Source organism: Monopterus albus, unplaced genomic scaffold (genome assembly GCF_001952655.1).
Source record: "Monopterus albus unplaced genomic scaffold, M_albus_1.0 scaffold94.1, whole genome shotgun sequence".
Taxonomy (NCBI): domain Eukaryota; kingdom Metazoa; phylum Chordata; class Actinopteri; order Synbranchiformes; family Synbranchidae; genus Monopterus; species Monopterus albus.
In genome coordinates this window covers 2,543,570-2,562,835 of record NW_018127974.1, presented here as the reverse complement: position 1 = coordinate 2,562,835, position 19,266 = coordinate 2,543,570, and the positions used below count along the sequence as shown (strand labels likewise).

The 19,266-nt window shown below is 41.0% G+C and overlaps 2 protein-coding genes across 6 annotated transcripts in view; one reads left to right on the top strand and one right to left on the bottom strand.

Annotated features, from left to right (window-relative positions):
- trappc12 (trafficking protein particle complex subunit 12) overlaps positions 1 to 15,415 on the bottom strand; it is a 41,583-nt gene extending 26,168 nt beyond the window's left edge. The window contains exons 1-4 of one of the 5 annotated variants that reach the window (XM_020608777.1): positions 15,236 to 15,415; positions 13,978 to 14,765; positions 13,421 to 13,875; positions 10,147 to 10,263 (exon numbers count right to left, since the gene is read on the bottom strand). In XM_020608777.1, coding sequence (XP_020464433.1) covers positions 10,147 to 10,263; positions 13,421 to 13,875; positions 13,978 to 14,765; positions 15,236 to 15,270 — 1,395 coding nt within the window. In that variant the 5' untranslated portion in view covers positions 15,271 to 15,415. Of the gene's footprint in view, positions 1 to 10,146; positions 10,264 to 13,420; positions 14,771 to 15,120; positions 15,202 to 15,235 lie in introns of those variants that run through there. The other 4 variants (XM_020608774.1, XM_020608773.1, XM_020608776.1 and 1 more) reach the window with 4 other exon arrangements.
- Positions 15,416 to 15,440: 25 nt separating this feature from the next.
- Positions 15,441 to 19,266, top strand: part of eipr1 (EARP complex and GARP complex interacting protein 1) — a 48,405-nt gene continuing 44,579 nt past the window's right edge. Inside the window, exons 1-2 of the mRNA XM_020608779.1 lie at positions 15,441 to 15,692; positions 15,930 to 16,013. Coding sequence (XP_020464435.1) covers positions 15,651 to 15,692; positions 15,930 to 16,013 — 126 coding nt within the window. The 5' untranslated portion in view covers positions 15,441 to 15,650. The remainder of the gene's footprint in view (positions 15,693 to 15,929; positions 16,014 to 19,266) is intronic.

The following is a 19,266-nucleotide window of genomic DNA, read 5'->3' as shown; positions in this document are numbered from 1 at the left end:
TCGTTCAGGCAATGTGCTCGTAATCCAAGGCACTTGTATATCAAATGGAATGTCCCCATAAGAAACCTTATAAAATCCTGCGGCCACTCGCATACCTCGTTCATGCTTTTCAATGATTTCCTTTTTAATTTCCAGTGTAATCACCTCTTTTTCCTTACCGCCTTTCTTTTCAACCTTTATTTTTTCTTCATCGGGGCCATTGTTGCAGTACAGATGTTAACTATATGAGTGAGGTGTGAGAACCATCGGCTCAGTTGTGACGTGATGCTTGGCAGACAAAGCGTATGTACTACTCGTATTGCGAGACCTCGCTCGTTTATCAAATCAAAATTTTTGCTAGTCCTGCAAAAGACTCGCAATCCAAGGTTCCACTAAACATTATACACATATAGCATAAACATTTATACAGTACATACATATTAACTTGAGTGCAATTATAATGACCACGAGGAGTGGTCAAACAAGAGTACAAAAATTAGGCCCAAGTTGTAATAAGCTGTAATTGTCTTTTATGCTTGCAGACCAACAAGTTAAACCCCACCCACACTTTTACAATTGGTCTGAACATATGGCTGCGGCCGACATAGAGCAAGGTGAGAACAACTTCCACTACGGTTTAAACATGCCCTTCAGCGCTACATAAGCTGACAGTGCATTACCCAGACCTCGGCTTGTAAGTGTAACTGGTGGTGGAAATGACAGCTAGGTAAAAAGGTTACAATAATGACAAGTAAAGGTTACAGCAATGATATCACAGTGCGATGCAGCAGCTGGGTCATTGCAGTGATTATGGGGGCGTGTCTGTCTGACCCAGCCAAGGTGGGTCCCTCTCTCTCCTGCACTGAGACACACACACACCCACCCACACACACATACTGGATGCAGGCCCAGACAGGATCACACTGTGGGAGGAAAGAGAGGTTAGACTCTCCGGTGGGTAATACAGAGGAAACGAGAGAGAGTCAGAGATTAAGGAGAAGGAGGAAAAGAGGGGGGAGGGGAGGAGAGAAGGGGGTGACTGTTAATGAAAGAGACAGATGAGGCCAGCCCAGGGTGGTGCTGAGCCAGAGACTAGCCCACTGCTGACCACACCACAGCAGGGACAGGAGAGGAGACAGAGGTCAGCGGGAAGACAAAGGGAGAAGTAGAGGGGAGGCCAGAACAGCCCACTAAACTTAGTTCACAGCAACATTTTCTAAAATTAATGGTTTTTCTATCATTGCAAATGAAAAACATAGATGCTCAATCAAAATGATCATTTATCGCCACTTCAAGTACTTTTGAAAGATGCACTGAGAATATTCCTACTCAGTGCACCTGACATAAGCATGTGAAGTCCTACTCTACATGAAGATTCAACGGACAGGGGGACGGGGTCTGTTTTTGTGTGTGTGCTGCCAGCGCTGCTACAGAGACTGAGTGATGTCTACATTTACCTAATGAGGGGGAAGTGACAAATACAAAGAGAGAAAGACAGAGATAACTGCACACTCTTCCAAGTCTCTTGTGTGTTGTGATTGTATTCTGTGTACTATGCGCATGCAAGTGTATGTATGTATTTACAGAGCACGTGTGCAGCAGTGGTGGGTGCAGTCACACTCTGGCTCTGCAGCATGACTCATTCTGCCAGTTCACAGCGGAGCTATGCACACACGCTCACACAGAATCTTACCACACAGCAGAATAAAACTCAGTGAACTAACTATGAGGATCATTAAAGCAAAAGGCCATACACACAAAGGACGATCACGGCTGACATACTGTAGAACATGAGTGTAAAGACATACATGTACTTCAGACTACTGACAGGCTAATACAACCAATACACTGTGTGTAAATAAGGGATCTGCTGTCCCAGATTGATTGATTGATCAAATAACTTGACAAGCAAACTTCCGCAGGCTAATGACCACAAGCTTAATGACAATTCCACTACAACAGCTTTGATCCATGAATAGTTTTTACTTGTATGGCACTTTTCTATGCTCAGACCTGGCATTAACAAGCATCCTGGGAAATCTGAACACAAGTGGGTAGCTCTTAGAGCTCACACCTGGCCCAAATGCATCCTGAGTGATCAGAACTGACCTCCTCCGCTTCGTCTTTATCATCGTGAAAAATTAGACCGTTACTGATTATCATTGATGTATGATTCATGCATAAGGATGATTGGGTGCTTATTGATTTTAATAAAGACTGCTGCATGCAGTTCTTGCCATCACCACTGAAGCATGGCGATGCAGTAAACGTCACTTTAATTCAAAAGTCACCAAATCACTATCTTGATCAAGTCAGTTGTCTTAAAACTAAAAAAGAACCACATTCCTCACACAGTTTATTTTGGCTGCATATCATATGGTGTCAAAAAGAAAACAAGGCACCATTTTATGGCGCACCGAGTGCAGCGTAATCTCCACTCACTATTGTCTAAATCACCCACGTCCCCAGTTATTTTTTGTTGCCAAATTTTTTACTGGTGTCTGTTATGATTACATGCACAAAGCCTACATGAAAACTATTGTTGTCCAGTACATTTCTGCTGTCAATTTGCCTGGTGAAGATTATTTCAACTGCAAAGGAAGCCATTCCATCATTCTGCAAGCTGTTGGGGATCACTGTCGGTTAGTAGCACACACATACCCAGTGATAGAAGCTATGCAAATGTCCTCTGCTGTATGTCTTTTCAGTTATAATGTATAAATAGCGCAAAAACATATATGTTAACAAGCCAACGGTGTTAGTTTAGTAGTCGTTCCCTCAATCCATCCCAGGACACATTGATGCTCAGACTAAAAAGAGAATGTGGACACAAGTGTCCCAGACCACTGAATGCATGCTGAGCAATCAGATTTGAATCCATCCTGGAGTGTGTTCAGACCCGGCATTAGCGCTGGTCACTTGTGTTCGGCTTTTCTGGGAAGCCAGGTTTGAACAGGGCCTACATAAAGGAAGCACATTCAAAAGTGTTTTACACTTGTTGGTAAGCCTGGAAAAGTGTGACGTTCCCAGCTCTCTCTAACTTGCATATCTGCTTATCCTATGAAAGTAAAACGCTGTATTTTGTTACATTTATGGGATGAACTGTACATTTAGCAAGATAATGGCCTGTCACTGACCAACCAGACAAGGATGTGTTCTTTCAGAATCCCCAGGTAAGAGCCCTCTCCACCTAATAAATATGACCATTTGCATGAGTTTCCTATTAAATTAGGCTAGCCTATAAAGGTTCAACTTAGAGTGGTCTGTTAGTGAGCTGTTTGGCCGCAGTGTGGTAAAGTCTAGTCACTTTCAATTAATGACAGTGCATTAAGTCGCTAAAAGTGAAATAAATAAGCACATCTAGAAGGCCGCGATCACTGGAACAGTACTGTTCACTGGCACTAATCAGCAGGAGAGGTAGTCCTCTGGCACGGTAAGGTTATGCCCTACGTGCATTAAAGGCCCAACTGTCTCCAAGATCAGATCCTCTGGGACTCTAGAGTCTATGATGTGGTACTCCCAGCATGTAGCGAGTCCATTAGGAGGGAGTATTATAAACCAAGTCTCATTAAAAGAGCTGGGCTACCCCCAGTGTATTTCACTCACATTTACTACACACTACTAGTCCATTCACCCACACATAAGCATTCACACACTGGTGATATCACTGGTGGCAACCTGGGGTACAGTGTGTCACCCAAGGACACTGTGACATGTACTGTAGCTGGAGATGCAACTGCCAACCCTGTTCTACCTCCTCAGGCACAGCCACTCCAAATTTTCTTTGACCTTAGAAATTTGGACATTTGATAATTTATTGGTAAATAAATCATCTGAATGTGAGTAGAGGTACATGGAGAAGGCAGATGGTATCTGATCCATTCATCAGTAGAAGTGACTTAGTCAGTGATAGTCAGCATAGTCAGTGACTTAGTCAGCATAGCCACAACATGGGGGCTGCTCTGATCAAAGCGAGCTCTTGATCAGGGAGCAGGGTTTGCTGGGTCCACAGTGGGCGATGCAGTAAGCAGACGTGATGTCCTTCAGTTGGAGGCTTTGGATTCAAGTCTCTGTGCTGGCAATCAACTGCCTTACTGAAGTGTTGTTAGCAAGCACTGCCTGTTGGCTTAATGTGACCTTTGGACTCCTAATGAAAAAGAGGGAAGTGAAAAGAGAATTTCCTTTTACGAATGATATGTATAAAATTATATAGGATTTCTGGTCTTTCAAAAACAAAATGTCATTGATGATCTGTGAGGGCCAGATGATAATGTGTGCTAATTTACAATTATAGGTATAAAGGTGTATGCTATTGGTTTCTAAATATTCACCAAGGAAAATAAAGCTTTTTCCCTATAGCTACTGACTTGATTCTGGTAACATGTATATTGCACAGCAACCAAGTACAGTATGTCTGAAGACTTTGGCACAGGTAAAAAAAAACAATAAAAAAACAAACATAACAAATGGACAAAGAATCAAAAACTGTTTCAGGGTATGCAGACATCCTACTTGTTTTTTTGCAAAACACATTCCATACTTTGTATTTAAAAGCATCTGTAGATATTTCTCTATAACACTTTTATTTGTACAGCGCCGATTCACGACGACAGTCATCTCAGGGCACTTTACACAGTAAGGTCTAGACCTTACACTATAATAAGGAAAGCTCAACAAATCCCCCTTGAGCAAACACGTGGCAACAGTGGGGACAAAAACCTCGCTTTAATGGAAGAAAACTCAATCAGACCCCAACGTTTAGTGAGTGGCCTTCTGCCTCGACTGGTTGGGGTGAGATTTACAGTCCTGATCACAGTTCTTTTTACATTCAGTGCCTCTCACCGAAAAGCTCTGTGTGCATCCTTGAGGTCACACATATGAACTTGTTTGTGAACTGTTCAGACCCTTTATTTTTCGCATACTTGTATTGTACTATGTTTTTCATTTTAATTGATCAGCAAATTTTACCCACAGGTCGCTACTCAATAAACCTTAATGACAAAGTGGAGGTAGCAATCTTTGCAAATTTATTAAACATATATGCTTCAGATCATTGTTGTGCTGAAAGTTGAACTGCCGCCCCAGAAACGGGTCCCTGCAGTCTGGAGCAGGTTTTCTAGTTTCCCTGCTGCACACTCAAATTATCTATACCACTCGTGACTCTGTCAAATACGTTTCTGCTCTTACAAACCTGTCTGCATACTCTCAAATGCTGCCTTGCAAACTAAATAGCACTCCAAATGTGGAAAGTGCGCCTTCAAACGTTATGGCAGAGATGTAATTTGTTGTGTTTTTCAGGCTTCAACTAACAACGAAAAGTACTTTCAGTTTAGGTCTCCATAATCTTGCACTTCCCATAATAAGCAGATGAAAAAACAAAAACCACTTATGAAAGACATGTGGTGCAAGGTTATCGTAACATGCTCGCTGAGTGTTCTCTGATCAATTCTGACCTGGCTGCAAAGTTTGCAAATGTTCTGGTTCGGTTTTGTAGTTTTGTAACAGTGTGTTAAATACGAACTGATGAGAGAAAGAACTACAACATGGAAATGATGTACCACAGGCGGGACTACTGTGTCAGCGAAACATTTTCCCCAAATCAAATACAAGTACGACTCAAGTTATAGATGTAGGCTAACGCGCTCTTAGCCCCATTTAGTTGAACTTACTATAAAATCATGTGGAAAGCCACTGCCTTAAAACGGTTTGTTTTTACACAAGGTGAAACTAAACAGGTTACATTAACACAGAATCTTAAATCAAGCTTACATTAGTAGTCTTCATTCAAAAACATGAGTTAACATTCATAGTTTATAAATCTACAGCAATTCATTTGAATGAATCTGAAATTCTAAAATGACTCACGTTTGATCACATGGACACTCAATGAAAACAGATGATCCTTTTCTCTTTTTCAGTTTTAACAATCAGTCCCTCATTTGACATGAAAAGCTTAACAACTGCAGGTTGTGGATACATTGGTGCCAAAATCAGTACAAAAACATACAAAACTACACCAAGTGACTCTGATTAACAACACAGCGTGTGTAAAGAGTAGGGACTAAAATAACTACTAACCATCATGGTTTGCAGTGTTTTTCATTATAATAAAAAGAAACAACTATGACTTTATATAATATAGCCTTTCTTAGAGACACAGACGAAGTTTCCATAAATGGGCTCTTCAAAATACAAATGTAATGTAATGTTTCTGAAGTGCTTCAACTTTCCAGCAATGCATGCTGGGAAGTATGCTAATATTCTGTTTTAAGAAAAGGCCCTGCCCCTACAGAAACTTAAGCTTAAGCTAAGCTAATGCTGCTTAACATGATCATTGCAGGCAAAAAACTAATCTTATTTAGTAATGAGAACCGTTTTTTTTTTTTAACAAAACACAAAAGAATAATTAATGATCATTCAGAAGTTTAATTAAAACCAAAATCTGGGTTATTTAACTGTAAAATAGTCAACTTAACCTAAGCATGATCAATAATTTTATGAGACCTGACAAGATCAGATATAAATCTTTTTAAAGCCTAAAATTCAGATTATTGGAATTTAGACTTTTTAAAGACCTGCAGAAAACCTCAGCATAGAAAAGTACAGTGAAAAAATGACAAATGTTGCCTTTTTTGCAGAATGGGTGATGGAAAAAAGTTATTCTTAGATGCCAAGCTGCAATGATTAATTGATTAGTTGTCTGGCAGAAAACTGATCAGCAACTGCTAAGAGTCATTTCATTTCCAAGATGAGATATCCACCATCTTCTGGTTCCAGCTTCTCAAAATGTGAAGAGTCTGTTTTTCTTTCTCTGATTATTGTTCAATGCTAGGGCTTCATAGACAAAACAATTTATTGATTAGATGAAAAAAAAAAAACTGGCAGACATGATTCTGCATCAGGGCAGAAACCAACCAAGTCCACTGCAGTTCAGTGGAAAAGGAGAAAGTTAATTGATGATGTGTAAACAAGTAAGCTTTGGTCAGACTATGGGAGAGACATACGACCTGCATCGTTTGCCCTAACAACATGCTGAAGTGGGGTTAGACCAACACATCAGCCTGGCTGATATAGGCCATCTTTGGACACTGGCTTATTGTAGATATACCAATTTGTATGCCAGCAAACAGGAAAAAAGAACACTACAGTGCATAAGTGCCAAGGATATATTTTAGGTCATTTAAGGACAATACCTCAATTTGCAGTGTTTTTCAGACATCATTGGCCAGTTTTTTTTTCTAAGCTGTAACTGGCCAACACTGAAACGGTCCTTGGTAAGACCTACAATATATGGGTATGCAAGCTGTGCCACTAAGTATATCAGAAACACCAATGCATAGAAGCAAAACCACACTTAACATTTTCACCTGTGGCAGAAATAGCAGGCTGCTGTTGCTGCCAAGTGGAGGGCCTCTGAGTAAATGTCAAACAGCTTTGCCCAACATGGAAAAGCAAATCACGTCGCAACCTCATATTAAGTTTGACTGCCAAAGATCAGTGACGGAAAAAATAAAAATACAAAGGACTCTGAACTAATGGATTCACTAAGGAATTCAGGTGGAGTGGCATTAAGATAAATATGGATTTCTACTGACTCAGAATCTTGTTTCTGTCAAGATTTCTGTGTCATTAGGTTTATATTTAAAATGATCCACTCTGCTCTACTATGCTCTGCTACGGTCCACCAAGCTCTGCCCAGCTCTTCAGATATTTATCCTTATGAAATTATAATAAATGAGAATGAAACAAAACTTACTGACCAAGCAGAAATAATTGGAAATTTCTGATTGGTTAGAGAGGGTAATCCTGCTCAAACCTTTTAGAAACTAATATCTCTGAACTGCTGCCAGTGCTAGTCAATGAGTCCGGGTCACAGGAGGCTTCGACTGCATCTCTCCGCATTAAGACAGATTTCTACAACAAACATATTTGAAAATAGAAAGTTACATCTTTAGTTACAAGTTTCAGCTTTAAATTCCTTTAACAAATCCAGTCCTGAGGTGTCTAGAGGTTCCCACACCCAGTAGCTCTGCATACACACACAGCCAGAAACCCGCCTGTGTGTCCACAGGACCAGTTGATGTCCTCTTCTGCCTGCATACAACACTGCTTTCTTTTTCTGTCTTGGCTTGTCATTTGTTGACATCTCTCCTGTAGGTCTGCATTACCTTCCTGACTCTCTTTCTCTCTCCTTGTTTTGCCTCTTGCTCCAGGGAGCCACCCACACCAATTGGCAGACAGTGTATTATCTTCTTACATACACATAAACCCACCTACACCACATAACGTATAGGGACTTGACTACAAGCTGAAAGTACCTCGTTGTATCTTATGCGTGTGTACACTGAGTCCAGAAGGCCCTTGAAATATGCACAGCAGTCCCATGCATAATACATGGGCACAGCAGGAGAAAAGAACTTGTGAGCCAAGTGAATCTCCACCTCCACATCTCTCCACTTCACCCCTCCCCTTCTCCTCTCCTCTCCTCTTCTCTCTCCATCACACTGTGTGCTGCTGATGTGCATATGTTTTAAATAACAACTGTCTCTCAGGGTCATTTGCTGGTCAGAAATTATGATGGAGGGGAGGCACAAAGGCTGAAGAGACAGACAGATGGCAGCAGGAAAGAGAATGAGTTGAGACTGTATGGTCACAAAGAAAGACATGCAGAGGAAGAAATCTAATGCGAAACAAACTGACAGAGTCACTGCCCTCAGTAAGCTAAAGCCAGAAAACCTAGCAGTTTCAGTGGAATCACCAACTTTACAGGCTGACTGTTAAAAGGTCCAACAGGCTGAAAATGCCAGAGGATGTTTAGCTCTTGTTACAGTACTAGTGGTTCTGTCAAACACCTATAGAAAATGCTAGGTACTGGCATTAATAAGTACCTGCTCTGCTGCATATGCACTAGACTGATACTTTATACCTTTTATACTAAGACCCGTCAAAATGTTTTGTTACTGTATGTGCTTGTGGTACCTCCTTATATATGAATACTTTCAGTTTTGCAGATAGTCAACATTATTACAAAAGTCAAGCCAACAGTCCTGCTTTAAAACCTTCCTGTCTTTGTCTAATATAATGACTTCCATATCGAATTCAAATTTAAATTTCCTTAGGAGGGCTTTAAGCTGCTTAAATAAAGAGGTCGGCTAGTAAACTCCAATGTTTTATGACATCTGAAGTCAATGTTAAGGCAATACAATGGAGTTCATTATCACAGGGCCACTGCACACAGTCCACCATGCTCAGCCCAGTTCTTTCTAAAAACTTTATATCTATATGCCTATGGAAGAGTGTGTTGGACATGTCCTCATTTGGGGTACAATCCACAGTCACTGGCTCCAGAAGGTTTTCTGAGTGCATCCCATTCCCTGGTGGGAACCATGGCTTGCTAGCCAGCAGCCACTGCTGCTGCAATAAGGGCCACTTGTCACCCAACACATAATTCCCCAAGCCCTGTGGCAAAAAGCAAGTGTGTGTCTCTCTTTCTGGTTAAATTGAGGAGGTAGCTGAACATAAATTGGACAAGGTGGTGTCTTTGAGAAGGTGTAAAACTGGAACACTACTTTGAACGTTGTGTGTTTGAGAGTGAGAGAGAGCCTGCCGAGTCTGGTTAACAGGTGTAAATACTCCTGGGCATTGGTGAATGTTGCCAGAAACTAAAAGGCATAGAGGTCTCAATAACATTTCAGTTCTGCAGTGGTTATATATCATTCTCCTCTGCTTTTTGTTCTTTGCGTTATATTGGTTCGGGTAAAGCAAAGTTTACAGAGCTGCAGTTTGTTTTCTGTGGCTAAAGAGCTTGCATTCTTCACGCAGAAAGACAAACGAGATCCATCACCGCAATAGTTCACAGTGACTCATACTAAAACTGTGGTTCATAATAAGCATTTCAATTACAGCCAACACACTTAATATCAGCAGGTGTGACCTACCTGTCTCTGCTATCTTGTTTTAACAGGTGTTTCCAAAACAAACTCTCATGTAAATCATACAAATCACACCAAGACAAAACAAATAAATGAGCAACAAAGCTACAGTGATGACTATACAACGTTATAAAGGCACCAATTCCTTCTTTATGCCAGGTTTTCATCGCACAGTAACCTCAGAAGTGACCATTTACAAATGAGTCATGCACAGAAAGTACAGCGAGTGACCTACGATTAGCTGCTTGAGGCCTGTGAAGGACTGCTCCACAGAGCTGGCGGTGAGCACCTGGCGCTTCATGGCTGCCTGCTCCCCCAGGAAACGGAGCATCAAGTCTTTCACAGCATCACCCTGCATCAGAACACATTTTCAACATCAGGCAAGAATAAAAAAACAAAACTATACAAATGAGAATTGTCATGCTGGTGTTTAAAATCAGAGCATGAATACTAACCACAATCATATCAGGACAGGTTAATGGCACTACAGGTACTCTGCACTGGTCTCTAAACTAGGAGAGTGGCGGGGAGACAGGGTTACTGTTGCTCCTAAGTTGCTCTGTGTACAATAACGCCACGTAAAGAAAATGATGTGAATTGACTGACAAAATGCATTTTCATACCTAGTAAACACTCCCGGTCCAGATCACTACTGAAGCCACTACAGTCTCCATAAAAGTCGCCTAATGCACTTGGAAGTACTGCTAAATGTATAAATGAGTTTGGATAAATTCTCCAGCAGCTGAGGTATGATATTTGCTTTTGAAAACATCTGCTGTGTTCTTTCTTGTAAATCCAAATGTTTGCAGCTGCACACCCTCTACTCATCCACAACAACCACTCAGTGTTTCAACTGTCTTTATAACCATGTTTCAATAAAGATTTGTCCATCCTCAAGCTCATCTCACTGTGTTTGACAAACAGTGTGTCATGTTGGTAGAGACTGACAGGAAATTGGCATCAGTGCAGTTACACATAGTTGGAATGATGATCCCATTCTTGGGCATGTATTGAAAACAACTGCCATAACATCTGGAAGACTATGTTCAGTTTAAAGTTTAGGTCTGTGTAGACTTCAAGACATGAAACTACTTTTAGGGTAAGAGTTTCAGTTTGAGCACAGAGTGAAATTATTCCTCCAGTCTCTCTCCTTTGCCTTTTTGAATGCCAAGCCGAGCCAGATGCTTAGATCCTGCCCTCCCACGCAACCCAAGGCATGAATAAAAATAAAACACTGATTTTCTACTTTTCTGTTCAACATTCTAAAGACAGCAATTGGAAAAAATACACACAAGATCTTAATTAAACATTGATCAGAGAAACAATTGTTTTTTTTTTTTCAGAAAACTGAATTCAATTTTCTATGTTTTTTTTTTATAAGGAAAACATAACTGCTAAGTGCTACAGGGCCCAAGAACACCAAAATGATGGGAAAATCCTTGATTTTTATTCATTTATTCAAGCAGGCATTCAAACACATTCTGAGGGGATAATAAACGCAATCTGAACTGGGATGTGGATTCACACCATAAGATTCAGCTGAATAAATCTGTAAACTATTGTTGTAAATGGTTATTATGGATAAATATTGCTGCTAAAGGAGCTCAGACAGTGACTACGAAAAAAAGGAAAACATGATATGGTGTCTCAGAAGCAACAATGTGGGTGCACGCCATTCTGTGACTGACAAAAAAACAAAACAAAACACTGTAGACTGTTCAAAAGTAATACATACAGCTAATAAGTCTCTTGTCATTATAGGTCAGGAAACATGTGAAGACAATGTTTTCAAGATATTTCTGCAATATTTTTGGAATGATGGTCAAAATGTGCCCCAAAAATGACAAAAATCACACTGTAAGGGTGCTAGCAGTTTTTCATAGAAAATGTTAGGGATGGGCGATACCAACATTTTTCCTGTCGATACGATACCATTCGTTTATGGTACTTTTTCCATCAATACCGTTACCGATACTTTTTGCCTCTTAAAGGAAATTTACTTCCATTAATAACATTCTAGAAACAAAACTGTTTGTCAGTATTTTCTGATGCATACAATACAAGCATACGAACCTTTACGTTTGTCAACTAAATGAAAGAGTGGTGAACACAGCTTCATCCAAGATTCATATAGTAGCTCAGTTGCAGTTTGGGGTAGTTTAATAAAATAATGGTTTGTTCAATTTTTAAATCACTTCTAACACATCAACTGTCACCTGTACGTGGATATTCTTTGCCTTTCATGAAACTCTCCTGCAATGTCTTCTGACAGACAGCAGGTGGTGCAGGGGACTTTGAGGCTTGCTGGTTGTCTTCATGGCGATGTTCAGCCTCTTTAAAAGTGTCATGGTGCGTTGTCTTTAAATGCTTAAAGAGGTTGCTAGTGTTGCTGCTATGTGGCAACACTTTATTGCAGGCAGAGCACATGGCATTACCTTTGGTCATGGGTGAAAAATAGCACCACACTTTGCTTCTTTTTCTCTCTCGGCCATCCATGCTACCATGCAGCACTGCGGCTGACTGAGCTCACTGAGCAGCAGAGTAAGGATTGAGGCAGTGCTTGACTGAGGCTGCGCAATAAGCCTTCGGATTTGACATCTGATTGGCTGCTGCCATAATCATGTGACATATCTAAAACACACCCGGGCTAGTTTTCCTACATACATTTAATATCTAAAACTCTCAGAAGTGAAAACAAAGTGCACGTTTTGTATTAGCACAGTGGTATCGCGATACTTTAAAAAAGTATCGACTCCAAAATATCGACTAGCGGGTATCGAAGTATCGTTACGCCCATCCCTAGAAAATGTGTCTGAGCATTCAGACTGAGGTGATTGTTGTGACCAAACCCATTACCACTCAGCTGAAAAAACGGATCAATTTGTTGATTAACTGGCTGATTCTGTTTCTGATCTCATTTTGCCAGAGATTGAAAACAACATTTCATTTTCTCCCCAATTTAAACAATGCAATTCTGTATAACAATAGAAATAATCAATTCATTATATGATATATTAAGAATAATACTGAGTTTCTGCCAAATGTTTCTTACATTTTCACATTTAATTTCAGAACCTTACAAGAGACTGTTTTTTTAAGGAATGGTCAAAGTTAAACACACACCTCTACACACCCTATATCCTCAATTTCCCACAATGCATCCTTTATTAGACTTTCCCTGTCTGGCTGGATCAAGGTCTTTCAAACTCTAGTTTTGCTTTTTGTTTATTTGTTAAAATATGTGTTCTACAAACCCAAGATGTGATAACATCAGGATTATTTTGTCAGAGGGGGCTCTCACTTCTATGTAGCCATGAGACCAGTTCTTCACAGCATGAAACTGTTGTACAATGTACACCAGTATATTGTACAACAGGCTTAGTAATACTACTCATGATGAGTAATGCCCCTGTCAAAAAGGCATACCGTAAAAGAAGACCTTTCTTTCTGGGCTTTCTGAAGACATGTGCTGTATAACAAGAATTTTACTGCCTTAGTGCTTGTCCTACCTGCAGGTTATCAAACTTAAGTCCAGGCATGGTGAGTCGGCAGGGGTCTACGTAGGCTAGGTTGTACTGCTGGGTGGCCACAGATATCAAAACCTTCCTGGTCTCCTCAGATGGTAACCAGGCATCGTGGCACCTGTCCACCTCACTCAGGCTCAGTGCTGTCGCAAATGGGTCATCGCTGCCTGAAAATACAGCCTGGAGCGGATTGAAGAGCTGTGGCTGAGTGGCTGGGCCAGGACTAGGAGCAGGAGCTTGAGCTGGTGCTGAGACTGTTTGAGGTGGAGGAGGTTGGGGCTTGGTGGTTGATTCAGTAGGGACAGAGCCATAGACTGAGCTAAGAATGGGAGCACCAGAGTCCATGGGTCCTCCAGAGGTGGAGATGGAGGGGGAAGTGGAAGAGAGCTGGTGCTCAGGAGTGTGAGCTATGGGTGCAGGGTTAGCATCAGAAGGGACCTCTGCATTGGGGTTGGAAACAGAGATGAAGGATGATGGGACAGTAAAGGAATCAAAGAAGTCTGATGCCGGATTGGTCTGTAAATTGTCAGTGAAGAACTTACTGAGACTAGGGCTGGGCTGGCACACAAGGGGGGCTGGCAGCTTGCTGGGAGTCACTGCCTCATCGCTTCCCCCACCACTCCCCCTGCTAAAACTGGGAGACTTGATAAGGGTGGGCTGAAACCCATCTGGTACCAGAGATTTTGGCTGGGTGGCCTGACTAAATATAGTGCACACCGGCACAGGCTCATCTTTTGGGCTAGGCCCTTTGGCTGTCTGGTTCCTGTCAGGTTCCTCAGTTTTAGGATCAGATGGACTCTGTGTGTCACCTTGAGGTGGAACACAGGATGTAACTTTCTCTTCTGTGTCTGTATGCTCCTTCGTGTCCCCTTCTAATTCCTCTTCAGAATCATCATTCTCCTGTTCCTCTACAGAAACAGAAACTTTAATCTCAGTTGTATTCTGTCCAATTTCACTTTGTTCCTCTTTATCTCCTGAGGTCTCTCCTGTATTCCCCTCCACCCCTCCCTCTAGAAAAGAGTCAATGGGAGCCACATCCTCCTCTTCACTGTTATTGGGTGAGTCAGAAATCATGACACTCTCCATCATCTGATCATTAAGCTTGTCAATCAGGCTTCCTGAGGGTGTGGCACTGCTGTCCTCCTGGGGGGTGGCAAACTCCCCACCCAGGTCAATGCTCTCTTCCTGGGACGGGATGTTGTCTCTGGGAGCAGTCTGGCTTGAGGCTGGCTCCGGAGAGTCTGGAGCAGGAGTTTCATTGTTTTCATAATCCACTGCGATGCCCAGTGTGACTGGCCGCTGGGCAGGAGCCTCCTCACTATCCATCGTACTGCTCTTGACAAAGCAATAAACGACATTACATTTTAAATGCAATATTAACAGCGACTAATCAATACTCTCTGCGTTGTGCAACACTAGCCTGCATTTGTCTTAACTACTTCCTGTAACTATAAGCAAACACAAATATATACATGTTCTTATCGTCAACACACATCTGCAGCTAAACGAGTCCTTTTCTCCTCGAGCATTCACGCTTAAAGTCCTATCACGAAAGAGATAGATAGGAAATAGAGGGAAATTGTAGTCTGTTTGCTGCTAGCTAGCTATCTTGGTAATGCTATTAGCCGGTGGGCTATCGTAAGCTAACTTTGCTGAGCAGCTGGTTACACATGTCAAATACATACTTCACTAACAGCTGCCTACGCATTGAAAGCACAACACATAGGGTGCCATCCATGCACTATGCAATGACAGACAAGTAATAAATTAAACAACAGAAACACAAAACAACTTTCTTACTTTGGTGTATGTAGAGACAGAACTGCAGTACGCATGCACTGTTCCACAAGAACGCTACATGTACGGTGCCCCAGAGCTGACAAACTTTGTGCCGCTATGCTTTTTAGTATTCTTGACTTCGTTTACGTACTTTTAATGGACAGCACACATAATGTTGCACTACAGTCACAGCGAATTTTAATCGTATATGGACAGCACACATAATGTTGCACTACTGTCAGTGCGAATTTTAATCGTACGCTTAAGTTGCCTCGTTTTATAAATCGCGGAAGTGCAGCGACTGTGTTGTATTTATACACTTCGTAGTACCGTCAAAGAGAACACTTAGCCACACTGGCTTTTAAGTGTTATTATTGTGGACGTTGTTAAAAAAAACAAAGATAAGGAAGCGCTAACCATTATAACAGACTGAAAAATGGAGGACGACGCTCCTGTCATTTATGGTCTTGAATTTCAGGTACGTGTTGCTGATCCACTGCCACACCATTCATTACTACTGTTTGCCTGACTGACAGCTAACGTTAGCGCGATTATGTTGTGTTGTATTGTATGTTCCATTATATTATCCATTGTGTTGTGTCACTCTGTGTTACTTATACGCACAGATGAATATATCACTTCATTTCCATATAATGTTTTAGTAAACAAACAAAAATGTGTTGATGTGATTGGACATGTTCTGTTCTTCACACAGGCACGAGCACTTACTGCCCAGACTGCTGAAACAGATGCCATTCGTTTCCTTGTAGGCACACAGTCACTGAAATTTGACAACCAAGTAAGAGAAACGCTTTATGACAGACATCTTTTTCCATATGGAGCTGGATGGAAAGGAAGCTTTCTAAAACAGCAGGCAGATGCCCCGGGTTATACCAGTTTATTTCATAGTGGTAGTGGAAGTTTGTGTCTGCATCCAGGATTTACCTATTTGTCTTTTGGTAATAATAGGAGCAAAGCTTTGTGCATCTGCTGCATCTGCTCGACTTAGTAATTATAACAGTGGGTGTGGAATTTTTTAAAATACAGATGTATGTCAAATGTAGTTAACCTAAGGAAAATATTTGACTCATTTGGAGTGACTTTAAATTTAAAAAGTGATCAGTTAAAAGCTCCCCTACAAATTTGTGTTTTACTTAACTTAAGGTAATGGTGAGAAGATGTAGATGGGACTACACTGAAATCATGGTTTCAATTTGTTGCTTATGGCAAAAAAAGAGGATAGGCGCTTTCTGATCAAGTTCTTGTTCACTGTTGTATAAAATGAAATATAGAATAATGGGATTTACAGTAGTTTGAGGAAGTATAAAATAGACATGAATAACCTTTTCTAGTTTAGAGGCGGACATGACTTGTTTTTGAAATATCTTTTCAATGTTAAAAGCATGACCAGATAACCTCTGGTAGTGCCTTGTTTTTCAAAATTCAAATAAAGGTCAAAGATGATTCTTAAGTTCCTGGAAGAGAGCATGAAGACGATGCCAAGATTTTCATTGTCAAGTTGGAGGGGCAACTTAAAAAAAAAACTCCTGATCATCTGTTTGTTGAAGGGTGTTTGGAGTTCAACAGTTAATTTCACTTAAGACCTAAGCCCCTAACAGACAGCTTTGTTTTTGGTCAGAAGCCAGCATCATGTTTTCTTTTCATTTTGTGCTACTTTGACTTTACACTTTAAAGGCAAATATTGTACTTTTTACTCCACTACATTTATTTTATAACTTTATATACTAGTTACTTTTCAGAACCAAATGAATACAGTATAAGACCTTTGATCTATGGTGGAAAATTCACAAGCTACCCAGCAGTAATTCACATTTTGAGTATGTAAGGTGGTTAAAACTAGTACCCCCTTTACCAGTTGCAACATCAAATGTGATGGAAACAATCAATAATCATAATCTAATAATGTGATATGCATTAATGTTGAATGTGTCATTCTGCATAATGAGTACATTTACTTTTAGTACTTGAAGTATGTTTTGATAGTACTACTTTTCTACTTAAATGACATTTTGAATGCAGGTGTACAAACTATGCAGACTACATGGTGCAGAATCCCATTGCAATGTCCCACAGCCCAAACTGGAACTGTTAGATTGCTTGTTTTGTCCAAACTCTAAAGATATTTATAATAATTGATGATAGTTCACTGTGTATCAATTGATATCAGCTAGTCAGTAGCTGTGCTCACTGTAAGCCAGTTCCCTCCTAATTAATAAACAGATCTGTTACATGTGCATCTATGCAGTGTACACATCTACTGTTTCTCTACGAATGTCTGCGTGTGTCTGGGTGTTAGTGTGGGTTGTGTGTCTCTGTGTGAGAAGAAGTGAGAGTGTGCATGCATGCATCCATGCATATCTTGCAGAGGTCATTACAGAGACAGATGACAGAAACAGTTGGCTCCAAATGGGGGGAGAAATAATTAGCTCTGTGAGAGCAAGAAAAAGAATGGAGAGAGAGAGAGAGAGAGAGAGAGAGAGAGAGAGAGAGAGAGAAGAAGAGAGAAAGAGAGAGAGAGAGAGAGAGAGAGTTGTGCCTTGAGAAAAAAAAAACAAGTCTGCTTTCTGGCAGACTTCAGTGTGAAAATGGTCTGGCATTGGATGCAGACGTAGTTCAATCCAAGTTTTGTGTAGTGGGTCTAATACGGAACTTGTTGGGAAAGGTGATAATACATCCCAGTCGATCTGCATGTTTCCTCTTACACATTGTCAGTAGCTTAATATACTCCTTCTAACACTTTCCTCCACTTTGGCACGAGCACAGAGCTGAAACACAAGAAAATCAGAGGTGAGTTCTTTATTGTTGTGTTAATCCAATTATTAGTTTTATGTAGCAATGAAAGTGCCCGTTGCTCATTTATTCAGTGGTCTGTTTGCTTTGAGGCCACTATAGACTACATTTTTGGGTTGTCTCATTCACAAGTTGACAGTAGTGACAGTACTCTGTTTGCACTTTGAGTTGGGACTGGTCTAGGGTTGCAGTGGTATACCGGTTTTATGGTATGAAAATTGACAGTTATCATACCATGTACATTTGCTTATTACCAGTGTTGTGTCGAGATCTGTTCCCTTGTCAAGATGTGCTTCCCCTTACCTGAACCCTACCCTTGTCCTAACCATAACCACAGAGGGGACACTACTAGAAACACAGTTTTAACAGTGGGAGATGCATCGTGACAGGGAAACAGATTTTGACAAAACCGGTATTGAAGGAAAAACCAAAATGTGTGCGCACCTTTTTTCCCTGACTGCCTGTCAGACTCTGTAACGGATGTCATGCGCACACACACTTAGTGGACAAATAGCAGAGAGAAGGAGGCTGAAACCACCAAACTCTGTGCCTGTGTGTTTGAGTCAGTGAAGGCACAGTCAGGTCTGGCTGCACTCTTGCGCCCCTACAATAAATTAACAACTATTATGATAATCGTTTAGAGCATGTCTCGCTATTGTCAGACGTTTTACAAACCAGTCAGTCGATTAATGGAGAAAATAATCAGCAGGTTAATCCCTAATGAAAATGATCAGTAGTTGCACTTGGATACAAAACAGTTCAGCAGAGCTCCACCTCAACCAGCTACAACAGTCAAATCCTGCTTTTACATCAGAGCATGAGGGACAGGCTGTTAATGTAATGATATACTTTATAAAATGTTCTGCATTGAGTAGCCTCCTAATACTTTAACATGCAAACTAACATGCTTTAGTTGTATGACATGTCATGACACTGTTCCTTGTTCAGTGTAAATCAGTCTGTTCTGACCAGTGTCCACTTAATGAAAAATTGCTGCATCACTACTGTAACTGTAAGACACATTGGCTGATTTAGAGCTTTGACAACCAAACACAGTCTGAATCAAAATTCTGACCATGTCAGGGCCTTGTGCTCCAGTGCCTGTTGGCTGCTTTACGATAGCGAGCTGTTGCCACCCTGCCAAAATCTGTGTTCTGTATTTTGAATTGGCGGCAGCAGGGTTCAGTGGCCATGGCTCATAGCTACCTCCGATCCAACCAGCTGCTGCTATGCATATCACC